Source organism: Tachypleus tridentatus, chromosome 10, assembly GCF_004210375.1.
Source record: "Tachypleus tridentatus isolate NWPU-2018 chromosome 10, ASM421037v1, whole genome shotgun sequence".
NCBI lineage: Eukaryota > Metazoa > Arthropoda > Merostomata > Xiphosura > Limulidae > Tachypleus > Tachypleus tridentatus.
Window position 1 is genome coordinate 153,381,761 of NC_134834.1, and position 23,485 is coordinate 153,405,245.

Below are 23,485 nucleotides of genomic sequence, written 5' to 3' on the forward strand. Positions count from 1 at the left end.
AGAGTATCAACTGTTTAGGTGGAGAAAAATTTTGATCATGCATAACTTTTGCATAAATGAATTAAACATTTTATACAAAGTTGAAATATATCTCAAACATAATTTTTAATAAAACATAACATAATATAGTAGTTTGGAACAACATGAAACCTACTGATCCATCTTGTTTGTCTCATCCTCTAAATTAAACTAAAACTATTTATAAATAAATTTTTAAAAAATCTTAAAGCTAGCCCTTATCATTCATATACTTTTCAAAATTTCTCTTAAAATTACTTTAAATTACTGCTTCCACATCATCAGGCAACTCTTCCAAATAACTACTACATTAAGAAAGTGAAAACAACTCCTATCCTGCAGAAATTTACGTTTACGTCTCTCAGTCCTACCATTCTCATCATGAAGTACAAAACAGATGTTGCATCAACACTATCAATTTCATTAGTAGTCTTGAACATTTCAATCAGATTCCCTCTTACTATTCTCTTTTTTCAAAAGAAAAACAACTGTATCAAGTGGCTCACATATTCAATTTCTAACCTGCATCAAATTACTTGGCTAAATATGTGCTATATTAAAATCAAGAAAGTTGGTGAAACAAGAAATTAAAATGTTGGAAAGAATGAAAGCAGAAGATTGGCTGAAAATATAAAAATAACAGTTTGGATGTCTTTAAATATATAAAGTGTAAACAAAATGCCAAGATGCAGTGGAACTTGTATATGACTTGTATATGATGATTACGAGATGAATGGGTTGTTAATTGTTTTTGCTTTTTATTCTCTTTCTACTATTGAGATTTAGGCAGTATTCTACATTTTGAAGATGGAAACAAAGATGGCTGCATTAATTCTGGGCTAGTCAAGGCAAAAATTTGAAGTTTAAAGGAAAATAAATCTATTGGTTAAATAATATTTTCCCGAGGGTTTTGAAGGTGGTTAAAAACTGGATATGTCAACCACTTGCTACTATTTTTTGTCAGTCCTTCAACATTGACCATGTACTGGAAGAATAGAAATTAGCTGATGATGCTCCTCTTTTAAAGGAAGTGAAGAATATTGTTTCAGTTATTATAGGTCCATTAGTCTTAAGTCAGTTATGTACAACTTTTTGGTAAGTCACACAAAAGAAGCTTTGCAAAACCATTTAACAAAGTTTAGAGTTTCATTGGATTGTCAACATGATTTCACTAAGGAAAGTACAGACTTACAAATCTTTTAACATTCTTGAAAAAAGGTTACTGTTGTAGAAGGGGACTCTTAACATTCTTTGAAATATATAGAGTGCAAATCATTTTCAATTCCTTAGGGAAACTTGCAGGCATCTATCAATAATGCATTTCAGGTCAGGTACCTATTCGTCTTCTCATAAGACGTGGATAATAATGCTATAATGAATCTCGGAAGAAACCCCTCATAATTTCAAATGTTACAATATCATTTTTCTTGGCAGTCAACGTGGATGGAATGTAGGTTCACAAATGTCCTTAACATCAGATACAGATGACTATTTGTATTCACAAACCTATGAAGCATTATTCAAATGAACGGGAAAACAATTTTAAAATCAAGAAATTGATACAATACAATACTTTACAATACAATAGTTAACAGTAAGTACTTTCACATCTCAAAAATTCCAATTTTTTGTAAACCTAACCTAAATACAAACTATATTCTGTAAGACTTCAGTTTTTTCTCTACCTTAACTAGAAATGAGAAAAGTCAATTAAACTGACTTCATAACCCTAAAATATCTAAATTATTCTTTTTTCTTTCTAAAACTTCAAACTGTAACATGAAACTACATTAGTTTATCCCAAGTAACTGAGCTTGCAACAGTATATATCTACTTATAATTAAATTTTATTACTCTTGAGTGGCCTTTAAACTATCTCCTACTACTATTGGCACCATTATATGTTGTAAATCGCACGTGATGTTATACTGTCAAATTACATTAACCATATGCTGCTCTGCTTGTCATATAAAATATTTTACCTAATCTTAACTAACCTAAAAATATCTACATTTTTGAACTTTAGCTACTTTTATAATACTAATAAAATAATAAATGTTTAAAACAAAAAATAAAGTGCTTTCCCTTTCATTTTTCTTGCCACCAATTGTCAAGGATATTTAAGCCTATTTTTATTATACTAAGGGTAGTGCTGCAACTAAATCATTAAATCAAGTAACCCACTAAAGAATAGAGAATAAAATATAGAAAGACAATGTTCCATATCATCAGTTTTTCTGGCTTTTTAACGATGCCACAAGAAGTGTTACAAATTCATCCAAGTTACACGATGCTTCCTGTAAGAATAATGCTTATTCTGAAAGAGAAACTGACAATCCCCTGTTTGAAAAATACTTCATGTAATATGTCACTTGACAAATGACAACTTAGAGATTCTATTATAAACAATAATGTATTAAATATGAAAACTTAAATCCTGAAAGATATGTAATAAAGGGGATCCAATTTTCTAAACATTTCTGCAACTAAACAAGAGAGAACTATATTACAGTGTAATTTACATCAAATTTAATAATGATCAGAGGTGTGGTGAAAAAAGCAGATAAGAGAAAAATTTCTCACACTGCCTCATAAAATCAAGAACTTAAAAGTTATAGACAATTAAAATGTGGATGATTACACATGCTTTTATGCTACACTAATTGACATATCAAACAAAAAGCAGTTTTTAACATAAAAATACCTTGTGGCATGCAGAGCATAGGATGCCAGTGAAGAGAGGGTTAATGGATTATTTTCATTATCTAACTTTTACTTCTATGAACTTCCCCTTTAAACTCTAGAATTTTCATTACCAGATTTTTGGGATGAAGAATAGTTTTTGATTACAAGAAGTCACTTTGCACTTCACCTTATAACAATACACTCAACATTTACACAAACAAATATTTGGTTAATTATAGAATCTGATGTTTTGTGCATAAATCTATCAAATGTTGTGAAGATACACACACTGCATCAGAAGTTATAAATGCTCAAACTGTATATGTTGATGAATAAAAGCCTAATAGTCAGGGTGCTTTTGAAAAATGGAATCTCTTACTCCACTTTGCTCCTGAAGATGAAAGGTCCACTTTTTGAAAGTACTCTGGTTTCATGGCTTTAGTTATTTCTGTCAAAACTTCTTAAACCTAATTTGTTTTTTTCTAACTTGTGTAGATTACATCAAATCTGTGAGAAGAGGGTTAAGTATATACATACATATATTTAAATTGGAGGCTTGATTAAACAAACAATGCAAGAAATAATGATGTGATAACAATAAAAAGTAATTTGACCAAAATTTTATTCTCACATTTAGTCGTTTTCTAAACACATGAAAAACAAAACAAGATTGAAATATTTATCCTCTTGGCAATAATTATAGTAGAAGCATAAGTATACTGTTGTTCAAATGTATTTATTCAATGTTCAGTCTTGTTTCAGTAAAAATTGATATTTTTTTGAAGCCAAATGGAAAATTACTATAGTTTTATATAAATACTCTGATAACTGTACTTGCATTGATACATTTTTTATTGATGACAAACAAACAATTCCTCATAAAAAATAAAATGACATTTCAGAATTCAATGACAAGTCACTTCTCCACTAATGACTTCCTCAAAAGAAAGAGAGGGAATGCATATGTATGAAACCTTAATACTAAAATTTCATGCAATGATTAACTACACTATGAATAAACAGATGGAAATGTATGAGCATCTTCATATGACAAAACTTTCTAAATACCTTAATTTCATCGACACAAGACTGCAGAACAATTTTTTTTCAAACCTACCTTTTCCTAGTAAAACAATGCCTAAACTACACTATGGAACACAAATTTGTTCCTGGATAATGCATCATTTCTTAATTGCTTATGTTGTAAAAGTACAGAAAATGGCCATTATTCCCTTCAAACAAACTTTGATTTTGTGACCTGGATAATGAAATTTAGAAATTAACCTATTTTCTGTGTAAAAACAGGCAAATTTGCACATTTTCATTTACACAAGGTGTGAACAAAACATGAATCAAGATTTATATGTATTTATACTAAAATTATAGAAAAATATTTGGAAGAGAGTAGTTTTGAGATTTGCGACTAATGTAAATCACTTTCCAGTACCAGCTCCAAATATACACCCTTGTGCAAATTAATTGAAACAAGACAGAAAATTACAATTTTTTGCATTTTATTCCTGATAATCCAAAAATTACTTACAAATTAATACATGATATGACCGCCATTACTTTTCAGATCATTAATCCGTTTTGGCATCAAGTCCACGAGTTGACTGCAATTTTTACTCATTTTTGGATCACGGTGCCACACCTCAATCAGCTTATCTTTCATAGTACAGTCTTTTCCCTGCAGTCTTTCTTTACAAATCGCCCAAAGATTTTCAATAGGATTTAAGTCCGAAGAGTTTCCAGGCCCGTCCAGCACCTTTATTTGCATTGTAGTCATAAACTTCTTCACAACTTTCGATGTGTGGCACGGAGCCAGATCTTGCTGAAAAATGCCAGATCCATCTGGAAATCTCTTTTTCAATTCTTTCAAGTCTCGTCACTGAATAATACCTTCCTCCATTGTTCTTACATTTCAGACCCCATTGATAATGTTCTTTTCCTTATTGAGTTAGTAAGAAGTTGTTTTTTGACTGGTCTCCTTGCCCTTCTAACGCAATTTCGAATGACGTAATATTCCTCAAAATTTCGTCATGTATCCCAAAAATAGATTGATCGTACTGCAAAACACAACTAAAGACGCCATCTGTGTGTGAAAAATGACTATTAAAGGAAATCAGCAGGTCCAGCAAGCCTACACCAGCCACCATGCTGAAAATATTATAAAATAACCATTTGTTTTGATTAATTTGCACAAGGGTGTAGTCTCCCATCATGTTTTTGTAATATGCTCCTTGGTAGTAGCATTCAAAGTCCAGTACATCTTGGTGGAAGCACTTGCCTTGCTCCTCTGAGTATGTTCCCATATTTTTCCTTGTATTTATCAAGATAAGCATCAAGGATATAGACTTTCAGGGACACCCCGCAACCGATTTTGCTGTAGTTCTTCACCAAATTATGTTCCACATAATTTTTGGCTTTGTGATCGCTTAAGAAGCCACAATCCACTGCAACAAAGTTACCCCACACTTTTTTTCCCTTCATACTGGGCTTCTTGGGGAATTCTGTGCAATCCAGGATCTTTATTTGTGGTCCAAAAAAAACACCAGTTTTGACCATCACCTCAAACAGCTTAGGGACGAAGCTTTGAAGGTACTTGAAGGCTGCAGACTCCTTATCAAGAGCTGCAACAAACTATTTCATGAGACCCAAATTTATGTGCAATGGTGAGAACACCACCTTCTGGAGGTTCACTTGTAGCTCACCTTTGTTATTGTGCCTCCCCACAGAAAACTCATTCCACTGTGACCAGTGCTTCCTCTTAGTGTGCTCAGAGACCCATCAGCTACTCAGCACTGAATCTACCTGAAATTTACCCATTTTTCAGAACATTCCAAAGTTTTATTACCCACATCACAAAAGCAAAGTTTGAAGAGAAAAACAGGTCTACTTTCCATTTACTTTTGGCATAAGCACTTGGGAAATAATACTTTCTGCCAGGAACAAGAAAAAGTAAAAATGTTGTTACATGTGTTATCATCTTTACATGTCAAGACTAACAAGGCAAAATAAATAAAATTTAGTAAAAATTTTCAATCTTCTTGGTAAGAAACTTACCTCAAGTGTGATGGTTTTCCCTGTTAATGTTTTCACAAAAATCTGCATTTTTCCTGATAGAAGCTATAAAGAGAAAAAATACTTTCAAAACTTCACTTAAGTCTTACATAAAACATAGCACTTCCAGTGATTTCTACTTGCTTTTAATACATTTTCCTACAGCTTTTTGTGCACAAACATGCTCCATTTTCACAACTGCTAGTTGAAGGGTGTCTGATGGCATTTAAGTTACAAAGAAATAAACTGTAATCAATATTGCTATTAATCCTACTAACTATTGTTGGAGTTATAAAACAATAAATTTCTCAAAATTCCTGTTGTGCTACAGGATGATTAAGCTAGGAATCATCTTTAACCAGTTGAAAGATCTTGAACATACCCATACACAAGGTCCACTTGAAGCTACTGACAGAGCCATGAACAGGTATGGCAATATGAAAAGGAATAACTTTGTCGGGGCAGAATTTTACAATTCAAACATGAACTCTAGAAAAACAGTGACTACTAGGTTGAAGAGAATGCCTAATGTAGTTAATGTGCACTGTATCACCTTCACTACTGGAAACCACATGCTTAGGGCAAAATAAACAGGTGAAGTCTTATGTGGGGCAAAATCAAATCCATTAGATAACAAGGAATTGTAAAAACATTTTAAAAGAAACTGTGTATGATTTTTAATTGCAGGATCACTTATACAAGCTAGAAAATCTTTCAGTTCATGTTACCCAAGTATAGCTTGCTATAAATCTCATAGTACACCAAGTTTGAACTTCAAACACATGATGTCACATGAGAGGACATTTTAGACGAATCAGATACCACTAATTTGCAGTTAGAGCATTTTAACCACCAGCCAATTACAGAAATCTCAATTTTCATAAACAAAACTACAGTCACTGAATACAAAGCAGACCTCAACAGATCCAAGGTTCCAGGCCACCATGATGATGAAAAATTATCATTGCACCTGATATTTTCTTCCATTTTATTTGTGCATAGGGATGTGCTAAATTGAACTTTAGTCCAAAACAGTTCTTAATTCTTAAATTTTGGAACTATTTCTGGATTTCAATCCTAAGCTGAACTCTGTTTCTAGGGTTTTAAAGGCAGATTCAGCACTTAAATTATTTTTAAAGAAATGAAGCCATGCAACTGCACATCACCTAACTAATTTTGCACCATTTCCTTCTTTCTCCAAATTCAATCAATCAGTGCATATGTTTAGACTCAGACGTGGCAAAAAACAGTTGTTTCAGGCAATACTACCAAATAGTTGTTGGTATCATATGGCCATTGGCAGGTACTAATTGCTGTGAAAGTAAATAAATATACATTTCTCAGTACAAACAATATTGAAGTTAAGCATGCTCTAGAATTTTGAGACTAACCCCTAAGTCTAAAAATATGATATAGACTGAGAATGTTCACAGTGACAATGATGAGATATACATTAACAAGTATCACTGATGGCATAAAGTCATGATCAGGAACACACCAATCAACAAAATGTCAAACATACAACCAACTTAATAGCTCAAAACCTAACCAGATTCCAAAAATTTTAGTGCAGTATATAAAAGGTTTCTTCAATGTAAAAAGAATTAACCCTTCTGTGATAGGTCACAGATCAAAAACCACATCACCACATTTGTTGACCTACATTCAAAATTTTAATGAACTACTATTTTATGAATTTGTATCTAGTTTGGTATAAAACTGTAGATTAAAGTTTTGATATTTAAAAAAATTAATTTCTTAAAAGTAAACATTAAAAGAACACTTAAATATCAGTTTTTCAGTCATGTGGTATGCTGAATTAGATGTCAAAATACAGTGTTATTTCATGTGAACTAGGAATTAGTATCAACATTGAATACTGACAAGGAAGAATATAAAACAAAAAACTCACTTTTATTCTGCCAAGATATGGCTATGTACTGAATCAAACATTGGCCTTGTTCACATATTTCCATTTTTAGAAATGGTCCCCTTACATACACTTAATATAAGAAATATGAATAACTAAACAACAGAGTAGAATGTCCATGCTCGTGGTTTTTCTCAGTAATTTTAATCTGATAAAAAGCTACCATATTCTTTCAAAACAAGATTAAGGAGCTTGGTTGTATCTAAAGTTTTCTTCAGACTTAAATACAACTTAATTACCAAATTTCAAAAAGTGGAATTCTATGGTATCAATACACTAACTTATGATTTTTGATTATTCAACTGTGTATGTAAAACCTATGAAAATTTTTCACATCCTTTACATGCAAAACTTTAGAAGGCTTAGCAAACTTATGTCCAACAGTAACAGAGTATGAAGGATGTAGCGAGATGAGATAATTGTTTGCTTCATTTATTTACTGTTCTATATTTTAAGAAAAACAAGTTTAATAACTTATTTCAAAATCATATATACGTATAATTAATGAGACCATTACAAAATATAGTCCACTAAAAACAAGTTCAGCTACGTTAGCCTAGCGACACTAGGTCAGCATACAAAAAATAATATATGTAGCATTATGAGATATTTGTACATTTTTCTTGTAACATTCTTGCTCATTTTAACAATTCACATAACAAAATCTCTTAGTTTTGTAGGAGCTATAGAAATTCTACCTGTTCTTGTTACAATTTCACTCTTTTGAGCAGGAGCAATATTTTCATTTGATTTTTATTTTTAGCATGTATAATACTTTGTTTCAATTGTGGAGATTCACATATATAGCTAGCTCTGGGTGACCCTGATTGAGACATATTTTGTCTTGGGGGTGTTTTAGGGATATTTGGTACATTTTCTGGGACAGACTCTTCTGCAATCAAATCATCTTGTGATTTTCTTCTAAGATATCTCTGTCGAGCACTGTGATAGACATCATCTTCATTTGTTTGCAATAAATGTCTACATTTCTACAAATTATCCTGCCTGCTGGTGTTTGTAATATGTAGCTTTGGGGTTTCTCAGCTTGCCCTAATAACTGAGCTGGCATCCACTTGTTTTCATGTCTGTATCTTACACATTTTTCAAGATCCAGTGGTGGCAGTGGTTTTGAATTCTGATCATATCTTGATTTACTTTTCTGTTTCTGAATGTCGATTTCTGACGTCACTTTATCACTTGTGGAATAAGCAACTTCTCATTTGTCGGTAACCTCGTTCTGGTTCTACGACTCATGCACCTTTGCACTGGTGATCCAATTTTTACATCTTTTGGTGTATTTCAGTAGTCTAACAATACTAAATGCAGGTCTGATTTTTCTTTCAGAGATTTTATAACAAGTCTTTTCGCTGTCTGAACTGCGCGTTCCGCCAGTCCATTTGCTTGTGGATATCGGGCACTGAATGTTTGGTGTTTAAATCCCCAGATCTGACTGAAATCTTTAAACTCTTTAGCATCATACTGTGGACCATTGTCTGAATACACAATCTGAGGTATGCCATGTGTAGTGAAAAGTTTCTTCAACTTCTGAACTGTTTGTTCAGATGTGATCTCTTTTTCATATTCATTGATCTCCAAATATCCACTGTAATGATCAACTACTACTAGATAATGTGTTCCTTGATTTTCAAATAAGTCTGTTGAAACATATTGCCATGGCAATGTTGGTGTAGGTGTGCTGATCATCGGTTCTTTTTGTTGTGCATTTCTCATTGTTTGACATGTGGTACATTTTGAGACAGTGTCTTCGATTTGTTTGTTCATTCCTTTCCAAAATAAAATGTCACGTGCAAGCTGTTTTGATCTCACAACTCCTTGATGGCTTTGATGTACGAGTTTCAGTATGTTATGTCTCATTGACCTTGGTACCATGACTCTTTCTCCTTTGAATAATATACCATCATATACTGTCAGCTCTTCTCGGAAATCCCAATATGGCCTTGCTTCTGGTGGTACCTCGTCTCGATTTTCGGGCCATCCTTTCACAATCTGTTCTTTGAGAATTCGATATTCTGTATCATTTTCTGTCGCGATCTTTAGCTCTTGTTGCTTTTCTTCGGTGAATGGAGACAAACTTGCGACTTCAGTTGTGAAAACTTGACAATCTCGCATATCATCTACCAGGCCAGGATATTCATCTTTCACTGGAAATCTGCTCAATGCATCTGCGATAGGTATGTCTTTACCTGGTTTTCCGACTAATCTGATGTTGTATGGCTGTAGTTTTAAAAGCATTTACTGTAGTCGTAACGGAACTTGTCCCAATGGTTTGTCTTGAATACGGACCAATGGCAAATGATCTGTATCCACTGTGATATCATTTCGGCCATATAACAAGTGATGAAATTTTCTGGAACCAAATACAACTGCTAATAGTTCTTTCTCTATTTGTGCATACGCTCTTTCTGTTTGTGTTAGTGTTTTAGATGCACAGACAACTGGTTGATTGTTTTGTAATATCACAACACCTAGTCCACCTTGTGATGCGTCACATGACAATGTCAACGGTTCATTAAGTGCATATCTCAGAACTGGAGCTTGGCTGAGAGTAGTCTTGAGCTTTGAAAATGCCTCCTGCTGTGGTACATCAAAATAGAATCCATGCGTTACTTCTGTCTTCTTCTTGACTACTTCTCATAGAGGTTCAGTTAAATCAGAATAATCAGGTATGTATTTGGACAGGTACGTAGCCATTCCGAGCAGTGTTCTTACTTCGTCGTGATTGGTTGGAGTATGCATTTCATGTATTGCACGCACTTTTTCATCAGAAACTTTGATGCCGTTGCTCGTGATCACATGACCTGTGTAGTCTACCTCTGGCTGGCCAAACAAACATTTTGATAGTCGAAATGTCACATCATTTTGTCTAGCGGTTTCCAACGTGTTGCGTAGCACTTTACAATGTTCAGGTAGCGTAACAGTATCGAGTAGCATATCGTCAAAAATATTATTCACATGATCATGCTCCTGAAATATTTCTTCCATCGCTCTTTGGTACAATTCAGGACTCGACTTAATTCCCATCGGCAAACATAAGTACACATAACAACCCCACGGAGTGTTAAAAGCGGTGAGTAACTGACTATTCTCATCGAGCTGTAGCTGATAGTATCCCATGTTCACATCTAGGACAGTAAAATACTTGCTTCCATTAATACGGGTAAGTATATCCTCTAGTGTATTGATAGGGTGGTATTCTCTCAGTAGTGCTTTATTAAGAAACTTAGGATCAATGCAAATTCTCACTGAGTTTCCGTCTTTCTTGTGTACAACATGTAGTTGACTAAACCACGGTGTCGGTATACCAACTGGTACTTTCGAAATGATCCCTTGTGACTCTAAAAAGTCTAATTGTACTTTGGTCCTGTCTCTCATCACTACAGGAATCGGCCTAGAAGCCTGTGACACAGGGCCATCTTTGTAATCTGGGTCAATAGACAACGTACATTTTCCTGGTATTTTTCCTACTCTTTTTGTGGGAAATCTGTCTTTATACTGAAGCAAAATTTCACGAATACTCTGTGGCACTTTGTTTACATTAGGAACCCGGGCTAGGAACTCGGAGTCTGACTGAGTCTGGGTTTTAGTACACTTATTTGATTTATCAATCAAAGGGGGCGTACTTGTGTTGATTCATGAGGGGGGCTTTGAACAGTGGGAATCTCGGTACCTGAAGGTAGCCTATGTTGTGAACTCCGATCATGCGAGTATTTACCTTGTACATAAGTACTAATTGCATTTACTTTTTGTATTAACCCAAACTTAGTACTAGATTCACCTCCAAGAAGATTAGGTACATCACCATCAACAACTTCACAATCAATATCATACATTTTGCTTTTGTGAATAATAGTAAATGTAGTTTTTCCAACAGGTGTGATCTTATGATTACCAAATGCTTTTATGGTTACCTGTGACTTAGACAAAGATAATGAACCATGAGGTGCCATGCGATCAAATGACTGTTTACTCAAATGAGTGTTTATATTACACTCTGCCTGTGTGTCTATTTTCATACGCACTGCACCTTTACCCTGTTCATATGGGGTACTTAATATGACAGACCAATACTCAGTAGGTTTGTTTACACCAATGGAGTAAATATTCAATGAATTCATACTTTCCTCTACATTACACATTTCATAACAATCATCATAATCATTGACATCTTGAAAATTATCATCACATGTGTTTACAAAATGTACATTTCTATTCTTATTTCTACACATGACAGCAAAGTGACCTCTTAATTTACAATAATTACAAGTTTTCTCTAATGCTGGGCACCTTTGTTGACTGTGATGTGGTAGTTTTCCACACCGAGTACAGTTGCTTTGTGGCGATCTCCGTGTCGTGGCTCCTCTGTAGACCTGTGTGCCTCGTCTTTGCTGGTTTCTGGAACCAGCATTTCTGTGGCGACTACGACCTCTGCTTTGACCTCGACGTACATAGTTTAGATCTCTTACGGTACTTGTGGATCCTTCGATTTCCTTCAGTGATTTTAGTTTCTGTTCATGGTGATGACATTTCTCTGTAATCTGTTTCAGTGTCAGATCCTCTGACCACAGTCTATCTCTTAATGCTCGATCACTGACGCCTACGCTGATTTGTTTACACAACTGTTGTTCGAGAGTATCACCATACTCACAGTTCTGTGCTATCTCTCTAAGTGCACTGATATACTGGGACACAGTCTCACCTGGTTGCTGCTTTCGGTCCTCAAACTTTTTCATGTACAACTTTGTTACCTTGGTTGGCTGAAAATAGTTGTCGAATTCTCTGATTACATGTTTATAGTTCTGTTGAACTTCTGTCAGTCGAAAACTGTCGTGTATTTCGACCCGAGTGTGCACAACAATATAGACACTTTACGTTCTTCTGTTGCCTCTGATAACCCTGATGCCATGAAGAAAATCCACAAATCTTGTTTGAGATTCTTCCATGCCGCACTAGCATTCGTCTTGTCATTAAAAACAGGTGGCTTGAAACTTGCCTCCGCCATTTTTCTGGGTAGAACACGTGTGTTTCCGCGAGAATCGTATCTCGTACGATTATGTCAATTTACAGTTTGTAAACGTAAAGTTTGTATTTATCTTGACTGTGTGTCGCTTCTAAGGCTCAATTTAAATAAAACTTCCACTTCTGACAACCATGTTATGTCTTTGGGTTCTTATAAAACACTTGTTATCGAGTAACAACAAAACTCAGACGAACCGCAGTTTCCTGTACTTTATTTAGAATAGCCTCGCACATACAAAGTACTAAGTGCTGATTGGCTAATAATGTCACATACATAACAGGTAGTGATGACGAGCTGCCTTCCCTCTAGTCTTATACTGCTAAATTATGGACGGCTAGCGCAATAGCTTTCATGTAGTTTTGCGCGAAATTCATAAATCAACAAACAGTTCAGGATTGGGCAACTTTGCAAAATGTGTCAAATCATTATTTTGTAATTGTTCCGCAAAAAGGGTTAGATTTAATTGAAATTTGTGAATAGACTGCGATTGCTCGCTAATGATTTTACCTCTTCCCTGAAGCTTCGTATTCAAATTATTCAAGTGAGCCATCATGTCGCACAAAAAGTGCAAATCCCACTGTCATGACAAAGTTCCAATTTCAGAGAAATTTTTAATCTTACCTTTTTCAACAAGATACCATTTTATTTAAGAAAATAAGGAAGTACATCGTTTCAAGACTTTTCCTCTTCTTAACTATCTTGCATTTGCAAAATCAGTAAAAAATCATCAAAAGTATAGTCTGTTTGTTTTAAATTTCGCGCAAAGCTGTTCGAGGGTTATCTGCGCCAGCCGTCCCTAATTTAGTAGTGTAAGATTAGAGGGAAGGAACCTAGTCATCACCACTCACCGCCAGCTATTGGGCTACTCTTTTACCAACGAATAGTGTCACTGACTGTCACATTATAACGCTCCAAGCGCTGAAAGGGAGAACATGTTTGTTGCAGTCGGGATTCGAACCCGCGACCCTTGGATTACGAGTCGAACGCCTTAACACGCTTGGCCATGCCGGGCCTCGAAAGTATCGTTACTGCATTTCGTCAAAAACTCAACAAACTGTCCATGGATGAGATCGCTTCCACTTGTAATATAATTTACAATTTTTACAACAATACCCATCAAAGTTTTCAATTCATCACTTTTAGATATCTGAGCATACAAATTTTCCTGATGCAAAATACAATGGAAAGATGGTAGCGTGGAGTTCACATTATTTTCAATTAAATGCTGCTTCAAAAAATAAACAAATCCTAATTTCGCCCCAGTCATGGCGAGAGTACCATCTGTTGTGACAGAAACCAGTTGTTTAAAATATAGACTGAAATTTTTTGACATTTCAAGAATGTTTTCAAAGATATTTTTTCCACATGTTCTATTTCGTAATACACAAATATCAAACATTTCTTCCCTCACTTGAAGATTTGAAGTTACATATCGAACCCAAAATATCAACTGTGCAGTGTCACTAATATCTCTTGACTTATCTACTGCTAAAGAAAAATACTGTCTTTTAGTTGTTCAAGCAACCGATTTTCTATGTCTTTCTCGAACTCTAGCATTCTGCGGACAATTGTTCTTCGACTTAATTGCATTATTTACTTTTTGAAGAATATCATCTTTTATTTTTGAATCATAATTCTCCTACAAAGTTTCAATGACCAGAATAATATTTATTTTTCCTTGTTCAGCATCAGAAAAAGATTAATTTTTTGAGCTAGAATCTTATCTATATTAGAGCTAGCTAAAGCAACAAGTTCTATCGATGATAAAAATTTCTTTAGGCCTCCCTTTTGTTCATAAAGTTGCGCTTTCAGACGGCTAATTTCATTCATAAGATTTTTGTTATCAACTGGAAATTTTACCTCAAATACGTTGTGAAAATTGTTAAAGTGTTGCTTTATTATTCCTAAAACCTTTGTTACACAAAAGACATATTGGCTTATTATTTTCTTCAATCACTGCAAATTTCAACTCCCGATTTTCATCCAATTCTTGTTTCACGTTTTTCTTGTCACGCGCCATTCTCTTTTCGACAGTAATGCCAGAATCAATTAAATTGTCTTTGTTTTCTTAGTGTTGACCATTATTTGAAATTTTTCGGTTTCAAATTATCCACTTATCCATATTATGGGATTAAAAAACAAATTATATTTAAACACTTGAAAGTTGCACAATAAAAATATGTTTGCAAGTGCATGCAAAACAACGCGCACTCGATAACAAACATCTAAACCAAACTGACGTTACAAAATGGGCGGAGTCTGTGTCAGTGATGAAGCGCATGACATTAGTGATGACGGGAGGCAGTGCAATTGCTGATTACCAAGTTCGCGATAAAAATAAATGATGGGAAAAGTTGTTTCCTAAACTTAAGCTGGCCACAATTGTGCTTTCCAGTGGCCATGGAGTCGCCCACCCCTGGTCGAGGTCATTTATTCTCAAGCTTCTCAAGCTGTAAGTATATATACTAATACATTAAAGCCACCATTTGTCTCATCAGTAAACCTGAGCTCCCCAGGGAAGCAACGGTATGTCTGTAGACTTCTGTTGTTGGAAGCTTGGTTTCGATGCCTGTGGTGGGCAGAGCACAGATTGCCCTTTCTATAGCTTTGTTCTTAAATACAAAACAAACAAACACAAAGTTCCATGATTTATAACACTAAATGTCGGATAATGCTTGTTCTAAAGAATAAACAGACAACTAACTACAAAGCTAAAATCCAGGATTCAATTTCCCATGCTAGACAGGCGCAGATAGAATTAATGTAGGTTTGCGCTAAAACAAATTAATGATTTAATAAAACGGCAGTTTAGAACTGTTACTTTTTTTATATACACGTATAAACATACAATACTTTGGCGAGCAACGATTCACATTTTCCCGAACGTTTTTACAAAAAATATGAATAACAATGGACTATTTAGTGATTTAAAGTTGTTTACGCACACCTGTCTTTGATTTAAAAAAGCATAAATCTACCCTTTATTTTTCAATGATGAAACTATCAAGTTCTCTTTTAAACAATTGTAAATTGCTAACTTCAACAGCACTACTATTTCTAACTGCAACTTATTTTCTAAGCCCATCATATTGTTAGAAATATAACATTATGTGAAGTGGAACCCTGTCTTCTTCAACCTCGTTTTATTATCTTCAGAATACAACGCAGCGAATTGCTATCAGTTCCACGGATAATCTTATAATCATCAAAAATGCCACCTCTTACCCTTCTTTTGTTAATCTACCCTATAAGATAAATATTTCATCTCATCCTAACAACTCTCATGTGAATACTGTCGACCCCGCTGGTACAGCGAAATTTCGCACAAAGCTACTCGAGGGCTATCTGTGCTAGCCGTCCCTAATTTAGCAGTGTAAGACTAGAGGAAAGGCAGCTAGTCATCACCACCCACCGCCAACTCTTGGGATACTCTTTTACCAAGGAGCCGTCATTATACGCCCCTACGCTGGGAGGGCGAGCATGTTTAGCGCGACGCGGGCGCGAACTCGCGACCCTCGGATTACGAGTCGCACGCCTTATGCGCTTGGCCATGCCAGGCCTTCCACACGAGATATCTTGGGAATAGATCTAAACAACAATTGAAGGACACTGCTGTCGACATCTTTGCACAAGGTGACACAAAGCAATGTTCTCCGTGGGTTGCCTTGGTAACATATATTGACAGGCTCTTAGACTAGTCGTTGGATTTTACTGCCAATTACACCAAATTAATTTAATTGCGGAATGCGGTGGCAAGTGGAGCTCACAAATTACTAAATCGAGGAAATGTATGGTTAGTCTAAAGAAACTGATTCTGAAACTGAGTTTCAATAAAGTACATCAAGTTTATTTAAGTTATTATAATAACACACATTTTTCAATAACTATAATTATTTGTTGATATTTAATTTTTGAGTTGAACATTTTTCATATATAATATGTTTAACCATAGTATGGATACTAATTTCCTTTATATTTGTACTTCGCTATTCTATTCTAACCTACACTGATTGAACCGGAGAAACAGCAGTCTTACTTTTAAGAAAGTTGAGATGTTTCATTGGAAATTTAAAATCTTCATCATTCTTGAACTAGAATTTCGACCTGGAGGCAGAACGACTCCAGAATTTGTTAATTTCTGAAACTCATCGGGCTTTCTCAAAACATTATCCAAAACTCCCAAGTAACTGGTTTCCATAATGGTGAGTGAGCAGACTGCTTTCTCACTTGTACCATTGCTCCAATCAATAGAGATGAATTTTACATCAAAGTGACAATTTTAGATGCTATCATCAGTAACGTATCACTATTAAACTCGTGACTAGCGTTTTTTTGTCAGCGTTCTTATTGGGTTACTGAGCGTTGGTTCTATTATTATCACTCTTTAACTCATAATTCTCAACACTAACTACTAGCTAACTATGCTTTGTCCATTGCTTAACTTAAATTCGCAATACAGGCATCTTTCTTATGCACACCCAGAGTGTCCAGGTGGTTAAGGCGCTCGACTCTCAATCTGAGAGGCGCAGGTTCAAATCCCTATCACATTTCAGCCGTGAGGGAGTTTAAGAGTGACGGTCAGCCCCACTATTCGTTGGTAAAAGTTGCCAGTGGGTAGTAATGACTAGCTGCCTTCCTTCTAGTCTTAGATTGCTAAATTAGGAACGGCTAACGCAGATAGCCCTCGTATAGCTTTGCGCAAAATTCCAAACACAAACAATCCTTCTTATGCCATTTCTCCACGTGTGTATACCACCCTTAAAAATCTAAATTTTCTTTAATTTCTTACTCTTTTTGTTAATCAATGTTTACAATAAACATTATTTACTGATTTGCTTAAACAATCCTCACGTTAGCATAATATTCTAAACTGATTGTATATAATAAATAATATACTAATTAATAACATATAATTAAATCATTATAATGTATATATATATATGTATGTATTATATAATCGTACGATAAATTTAGTATACATGTGATGTAGCATATATTAGCCAAATATAATGATTTTACATTGTTAGATGTAAATATTCTAAATACACTTTCATTAATAATCTTATTCAGAATTATGTTTGGAAGTATAAGAAGGTGCGTCACTCGCGATGGATGATCCAAAATAAATGGCGCATGCCTTCCATTTGACACAATGTTTACGAAGGTGCCAATGTTATACACAGAGAATTCTTTTTGAAAAGTCCAATTGTCTGTATGGAGGACAACCATAACCATCCAGATTCACTTGTGGAAGGCCCATTCGTTGATTCAAAATTCGCGCCTTCTTCTTTCCTTTTATGTAGATCTTGGAATAATGTTCACGGATGTCTTGACACAGGTCGCTCTAGGTCTGGCATGGCCTAGCGCGTTAAGGCGTGCGCTTCGTAATCTGAGGGTCGCGGGTTCGCGCCCGAGTCGCGCCAAACATGCTCTCCCTTCCAGCCGTGAGGGCGTTATAATGTGACGGTCAATCCCACTATTCGTTGGTAAAAGAGTAGCCCAAGAGTTGGCGGTGGGTGGTGATGACTAGCTGCCTTCCCTCTAGTCTTACACTGCTAAATTAGGGACGGCTAGCACAGATAGCTTTCGAGTTGTTTTGTGCGAAATTCCAAAACAAACAAACAAACAGGTCGCTCAAGTACCGAAAAATGCGATTGGCACCTGACCAACTGATATCGTGTAAATACTTCGTTCACCAGTCCAGGTGTCAATGGTTCTCTTCACTCAATACTTTTTCAATTGTATCAAACATTCTTTCTAATTTATTTGGAGACAGAAAGAATGAACTCAATTTTCTACCTGCAGCTACATAAAATGCTTGTACGAACTTAACTGACTCTGTCCTGCTACTTGCAACAGTAAGAAATAACTGTTTTTAGTTATTCTGAATTCTGGTGTTAAAAACGAAGATTTAAATTCGTGCTTTGTGTAATTCAATTTGTCTGACTATGGTGTATTAATGCAATGTTAATGTTCACTAAAGCCAAAGACAAGTTCTTCACATATTGGTCGTGAAATTCAATAGTCTGGTTTAATGAATTCATTATAGTTGTCTGTTCACCTATCAAATTAGCCATTTCTTTTGATACCTGTTTCTATCGTTCTACCTTCTCGTTTAATTCACATAAGTCTTCGGTGGTAGCAGTTCTGAATAAAACTTCAAAACTCTTCCACCCGTATTTAATAAGTCTAGTTTCTGTAGAGTTCGATCTGATATTGATTCGTTTTCATTAATATTGTTTAATTTCAATAATAACTCACACACCTATCTTGTCATGGTATTGTATAACTAACGATTTATAATGTTTAATTAGTCCTTCTTATAAGATAGTTGTTCCCTAAAGTTTCATATGATATAAGCATAGCTTTTGAACCTTTGCGTCAAAACTAAGGTATTTACGTCAAACGATTTCTCAAACGTTATTAACTCTTCTTGTAAGCGTACTAATAACACTGTGTAACAAAATTTTTACTTTTTCTTGTTCCTAGGCAGAAATTGTTATTTCCCAATTGCTTATACCTAAAGTAAATGGGGAAAAAGACTTGTTTTCTCTTCAAACCTTGCTTTTGTGACCTGGGTAACAAAATTTTGAAATTTACTCATTTTCCAGAACATTCCAGGTAGATTAAGCGCTGCGTAACTGATAGAGAATTTTTTCAAACTTATAAGAATTTTCAAGAACTTTCTGGAATGTTGTAGAACTAACAAGAATTTTCTAGAAAGTTGTAGCACTTATGATAATTCTCAAGAGTCTTTTAGAATATTCTAGAGTTCTAGTTGCCTAAGTGAACACATAGATTTTATCAGAGTTGACATCAAGAAGCTGGAAGCATTCTCCAGGTGCATTCGCTATGTTTGTGGCCAATATATCAATAAAAGAGCGAGAAAGTACTCTGTGACAGCATTTGCTGAAATGTGTGAAGCCTATAAGGTATATTTCGGCATGTCTGTCGGGTATCAAGACAAACCATGGGCACCTCATTTTACCTGCGAGCACTGCAAAATAACTCTAGAAGGTAAGACGGACAATTTTTGCTTGCTTGAATAGTAAGATTTTATACAATACAAATTTTAGACCTTTAAATTTTAAGTATCTTTTAATTTATTTTTTTAAATTTCGAATAGTATAGAAAAAATATCACATATAAAATATTTTGCATGAACTTCTTACACAACTAGTGGATGAAACAACTTTATTCTTCATAATAACAATTTTATTGTGCTCTTTGCAGAATGGTACAGAAGGGAAAAGAGAGCCATGAAGTTCCTTATTTCAAAAATTGGCTTGAACCCACTGACCACTCAAGCAATTACTACGTCTGCATGGTGGACCCTTCCAAAAGGCGGGCTAGCAATAATGCATCTGCGATAATGTATCCTGACCTTACATCATTCACCGCTCCAGTGCCACACTGTCTTAAGCTCCCTGTACCCACTCCGCCAGAGAGAAAGCAGCCATCTCAAAAACTATTCACTTCCAAACATTTTTCTATAATTTTTGTATAAATACATGTAAATCTTCATTCATATGTTTTATTCAGACCTTATGTAAATGAAAATGTACAAATTTGCCCGTTTATACATAGAAAATAGGTTAATTTCTAAATTTCATTATCCAGGTCACGAAAGCAAAGTTTAAAGGGAATAATGGCCATTTTTTGTACTTTTACAATATAAGCAATTGAGAAATAACACATACTATTAAGGAACAAAATTTGTATTACATAGTGTAACCGATCGTATTGTGGAAAAAGTGTATCTTTAACAATTATCCATTTATCTCTGGCTAATATAAAATTACCTTTTTAGACAAAAAACATACCTACCTTGTTATTCACTAAAACAACACTAACATTTTGTCCATTCCTGATTTATATCATCAGTAACATAAGAATCCTCGTAAAACTATAGATACATCTACTAATGATACACATGATTATCATGTTTTATTTATATATATATATATATATATATATATATAACATAACATTGACTATATACATCTACATAACTTATCCTATTTAATTACAACATCGTAATTAGTTTATTGTGTTATTGAAATCATCGATTACACTTTCTTTACGAGATGCAGTATTTACCCTGTTTACGTCATTTTGGGGTTTGTATACAACTACTTGAGGATCGAACTTCACTCATTTCCTCTTAGTTGTAGGGGTCACTTCAGGTTGAGTTGATATAGAACCACGTGAGGTAATGTTATAGTCATGGGCCATTATCCCAACTTCTGATGTCACTGGGATATTTGGGGCATAATTCTCATTTACTGTGGCACTACCTTCGGTACTGCTACGACTAAATGGGATTTTTTTTCTGTTGATATTACTTCATCACCTAATACAACATTGTCTTTTTTTCTGATTCTGGAGTTTCGATTTTTGTCTGTAGTATTTCTTCATCGTCATCACGAGATAAATCAATCTCTTCTAAACTGTCATTCTCTTCATATGTGTTCTTATTTTGATCGTGTTTTCTTCATCAACTACACACTTATATTGATAAGGTCTGTAACCTTTTGTTTTCTTTAATCTTTAATCTAAATTTGTGCGATAAATTTAGGTCAAACTGATTATCCTGAGAGGGATAGAATAGGTCCACTGAATAACAAGAGGTTCGAAAAAGCTAGTTTGAGATAATTTGTGGTTCTCTTATTTTGACTGAGTTCGTGAGAACGAAATAAATAAACTGAACATATTATGAAATACATATTAATTAACTATTTTTAACACCACACATACACTTGTATGCTGGACTGACATTTCTACTGGTGTAAAACACCAAATAGAAAATAAATTTATTTTAACAAATCACAAACTTAATTGTACAACATATAACACAAGCCAAAAGAGAAGCTTTAAAAATATAACTGATAAAATTAAGATACCTTAAAGCAAAGACAGTCAATAAACTTCAAATATTATTATCACTAGGTATCTCGAATTACAATAATTATACATTATAATAAACCACACTTTGTTCTACGCAAACAAAACAAAATCAAATCACAATAATTTATTGGCACATAATGAAGTCTTGAACTACAAAATTATATATACATATCAATTAAGTCATTTGAGACTTATATTAAAATACAAAATCAGATCATTCAAGCACATCCACAGTTAACCACATGTTGTTTAAACTTGGCATAACCCTTTCAATAATAAAAATAAGCAAGACGCTTTAGTAACATAAAATACACAATGAAGTTAAATAAAACCCTTTTATAAAACATCACGTCATTTATAGTAACACAAGACAAATAATTAAAATGAGAAATAAACAATTCAACATAAATCAGATTAAAATGCAAAATACAGTGCATCAGAATTATTTAAATGTATATAGCTTTAAAAATATTGAAATGAACGAGAATTGCATACACACACACATATATAATATATGATATGTACAATTCATAATTTTAGAAAATAAAATACATACGTACAAAATATACACCTAAATCAACAGCAGCAATGGGATCTTCCTTCTATAGCCCTTACCTTAACCTCAATAGCAGATCTTCTAGAAGTGTGGTATATTGCCTACTCGTTACCATGTTGTCCCTGGTCATTTCTTGGGCACAGGCCGAGGCTTACCTGGTATGGGCTAATTCTTTCTGCAGTTGATGAGCTTCTTCTTACAACTGGGAATGTAATGTTGAGTTCAGGTGCAGTCAGTTTTCTCTACGTTTGTACACGGCCCAGGCCGATAGTCCAATTTGGTTGCCATTTAGTAATAATGCTGCTTTCGTAACTAGAACCAAAACACTGTCAAGTATATAGTGATAGATGGAATTGCTGGTAGATCGACTCTGAACTATTGTAGAGGTAGTGTGTGTAGCTTTTTGGTCGATGGGTAGTTTGACAAATGATGGTGAGCAGGTCTGGCACTTTGTCTTGAAAGCGTTTTAGGATGGTGTCCAGGTGAAAATGTACTTCATGTAGGCTGTGACAAATAAGCCATAAGAAAACTGTAATAGTCCTGCCAATTCATTGGATACCAGTGTGGTTGCACGACAGCACCTAGACATGTGAGTGGTTGTTGAGCTTTTGGCTGGGCTCAAATTTGATGAAATGTGAGTGCCTTGGTAGTACAGTCTGTTTGAGAAACATACATTGCAAACGTCTCCCTCTCTTGCAACCACATCCAAACAGAAACTGTATACATTTTATACATGTTCATGTGCAATTTAAGTATTAGATGGCATTAATACTACTAATGTATTCTTCTATTCAGTGGACAAACTATATGAGACACTTAAAACAAATATGAATTCCAATCTATCATTTAGTTAATCAGCTTCTACTGAGTTATACAAGTTTTGGGAAATTCCACCCCTCATCAGTAACCCTGGATGAAAATAAATCAAAGTGACAAAACAACGCTTTTGATAGTGTTAGATTTATGTTAAATATGTGGCGTTTTTAATTGTCTTTTCTTCATCATGGTGAACCTATATTATAAACAATATGAAAAAATATGTAGTATTGATGTTACTAACTTATGGCTTTAAATTATTCAACAGAAAAGTTGCTTAACTTACTAAAAATAAATATATAGCTAAAACTTATCATTTAATTCACTACTTGCCGCCGAGCTATATTATTCATCGGCAACATTTGATATTGTGAAATCAGTACATTTTGGGCTCTTTCCTGCTGCATTATATTTAATTATGGAATGTTACTACCCTCTTCCTGAAAAATATTTATAATTGATCTCTGTACAA

The 23,485-nt window shown here is 34.5% G+C and overlaps 1 protein-coding gene across 7 annotated transcripts in view; it reads right to left on the reverse strand.

Moving 5' to 3' along the window:
* Positions 1–86: 86 nt before the first annotated feature.
* Positions 87–23,485, reverse strand: part of LOC143230661 (uncharacterized) — a 97,770-nt gene continuing 74,371 nt past the window's right edge. For 3 of the 7 annotated variants that reach the window (XR_013016584.1, XR_013016576.1, XR_013016565.1), the window contains exon 3: positions 87–3,210. Coding sequence is in view for 4 of the 7 variants with exons in the window: in XM_076464571.1 (XP_076320686.1) it covers positions 11,323–12,447 (1,125 nt within the window). In the remaining 3 variants the exon portion in view is untranslated. Of the gene's footprint in view, positions 3,211–5,769; positions 5,833–8,394; positions 12,974–23,485 lie in introns of those variants that run through there. The other 4 variants (XM_076464571.1, XM_076464570.1, XM_076464574.1 and 1 more) reach the window with 4 other exon arrangements.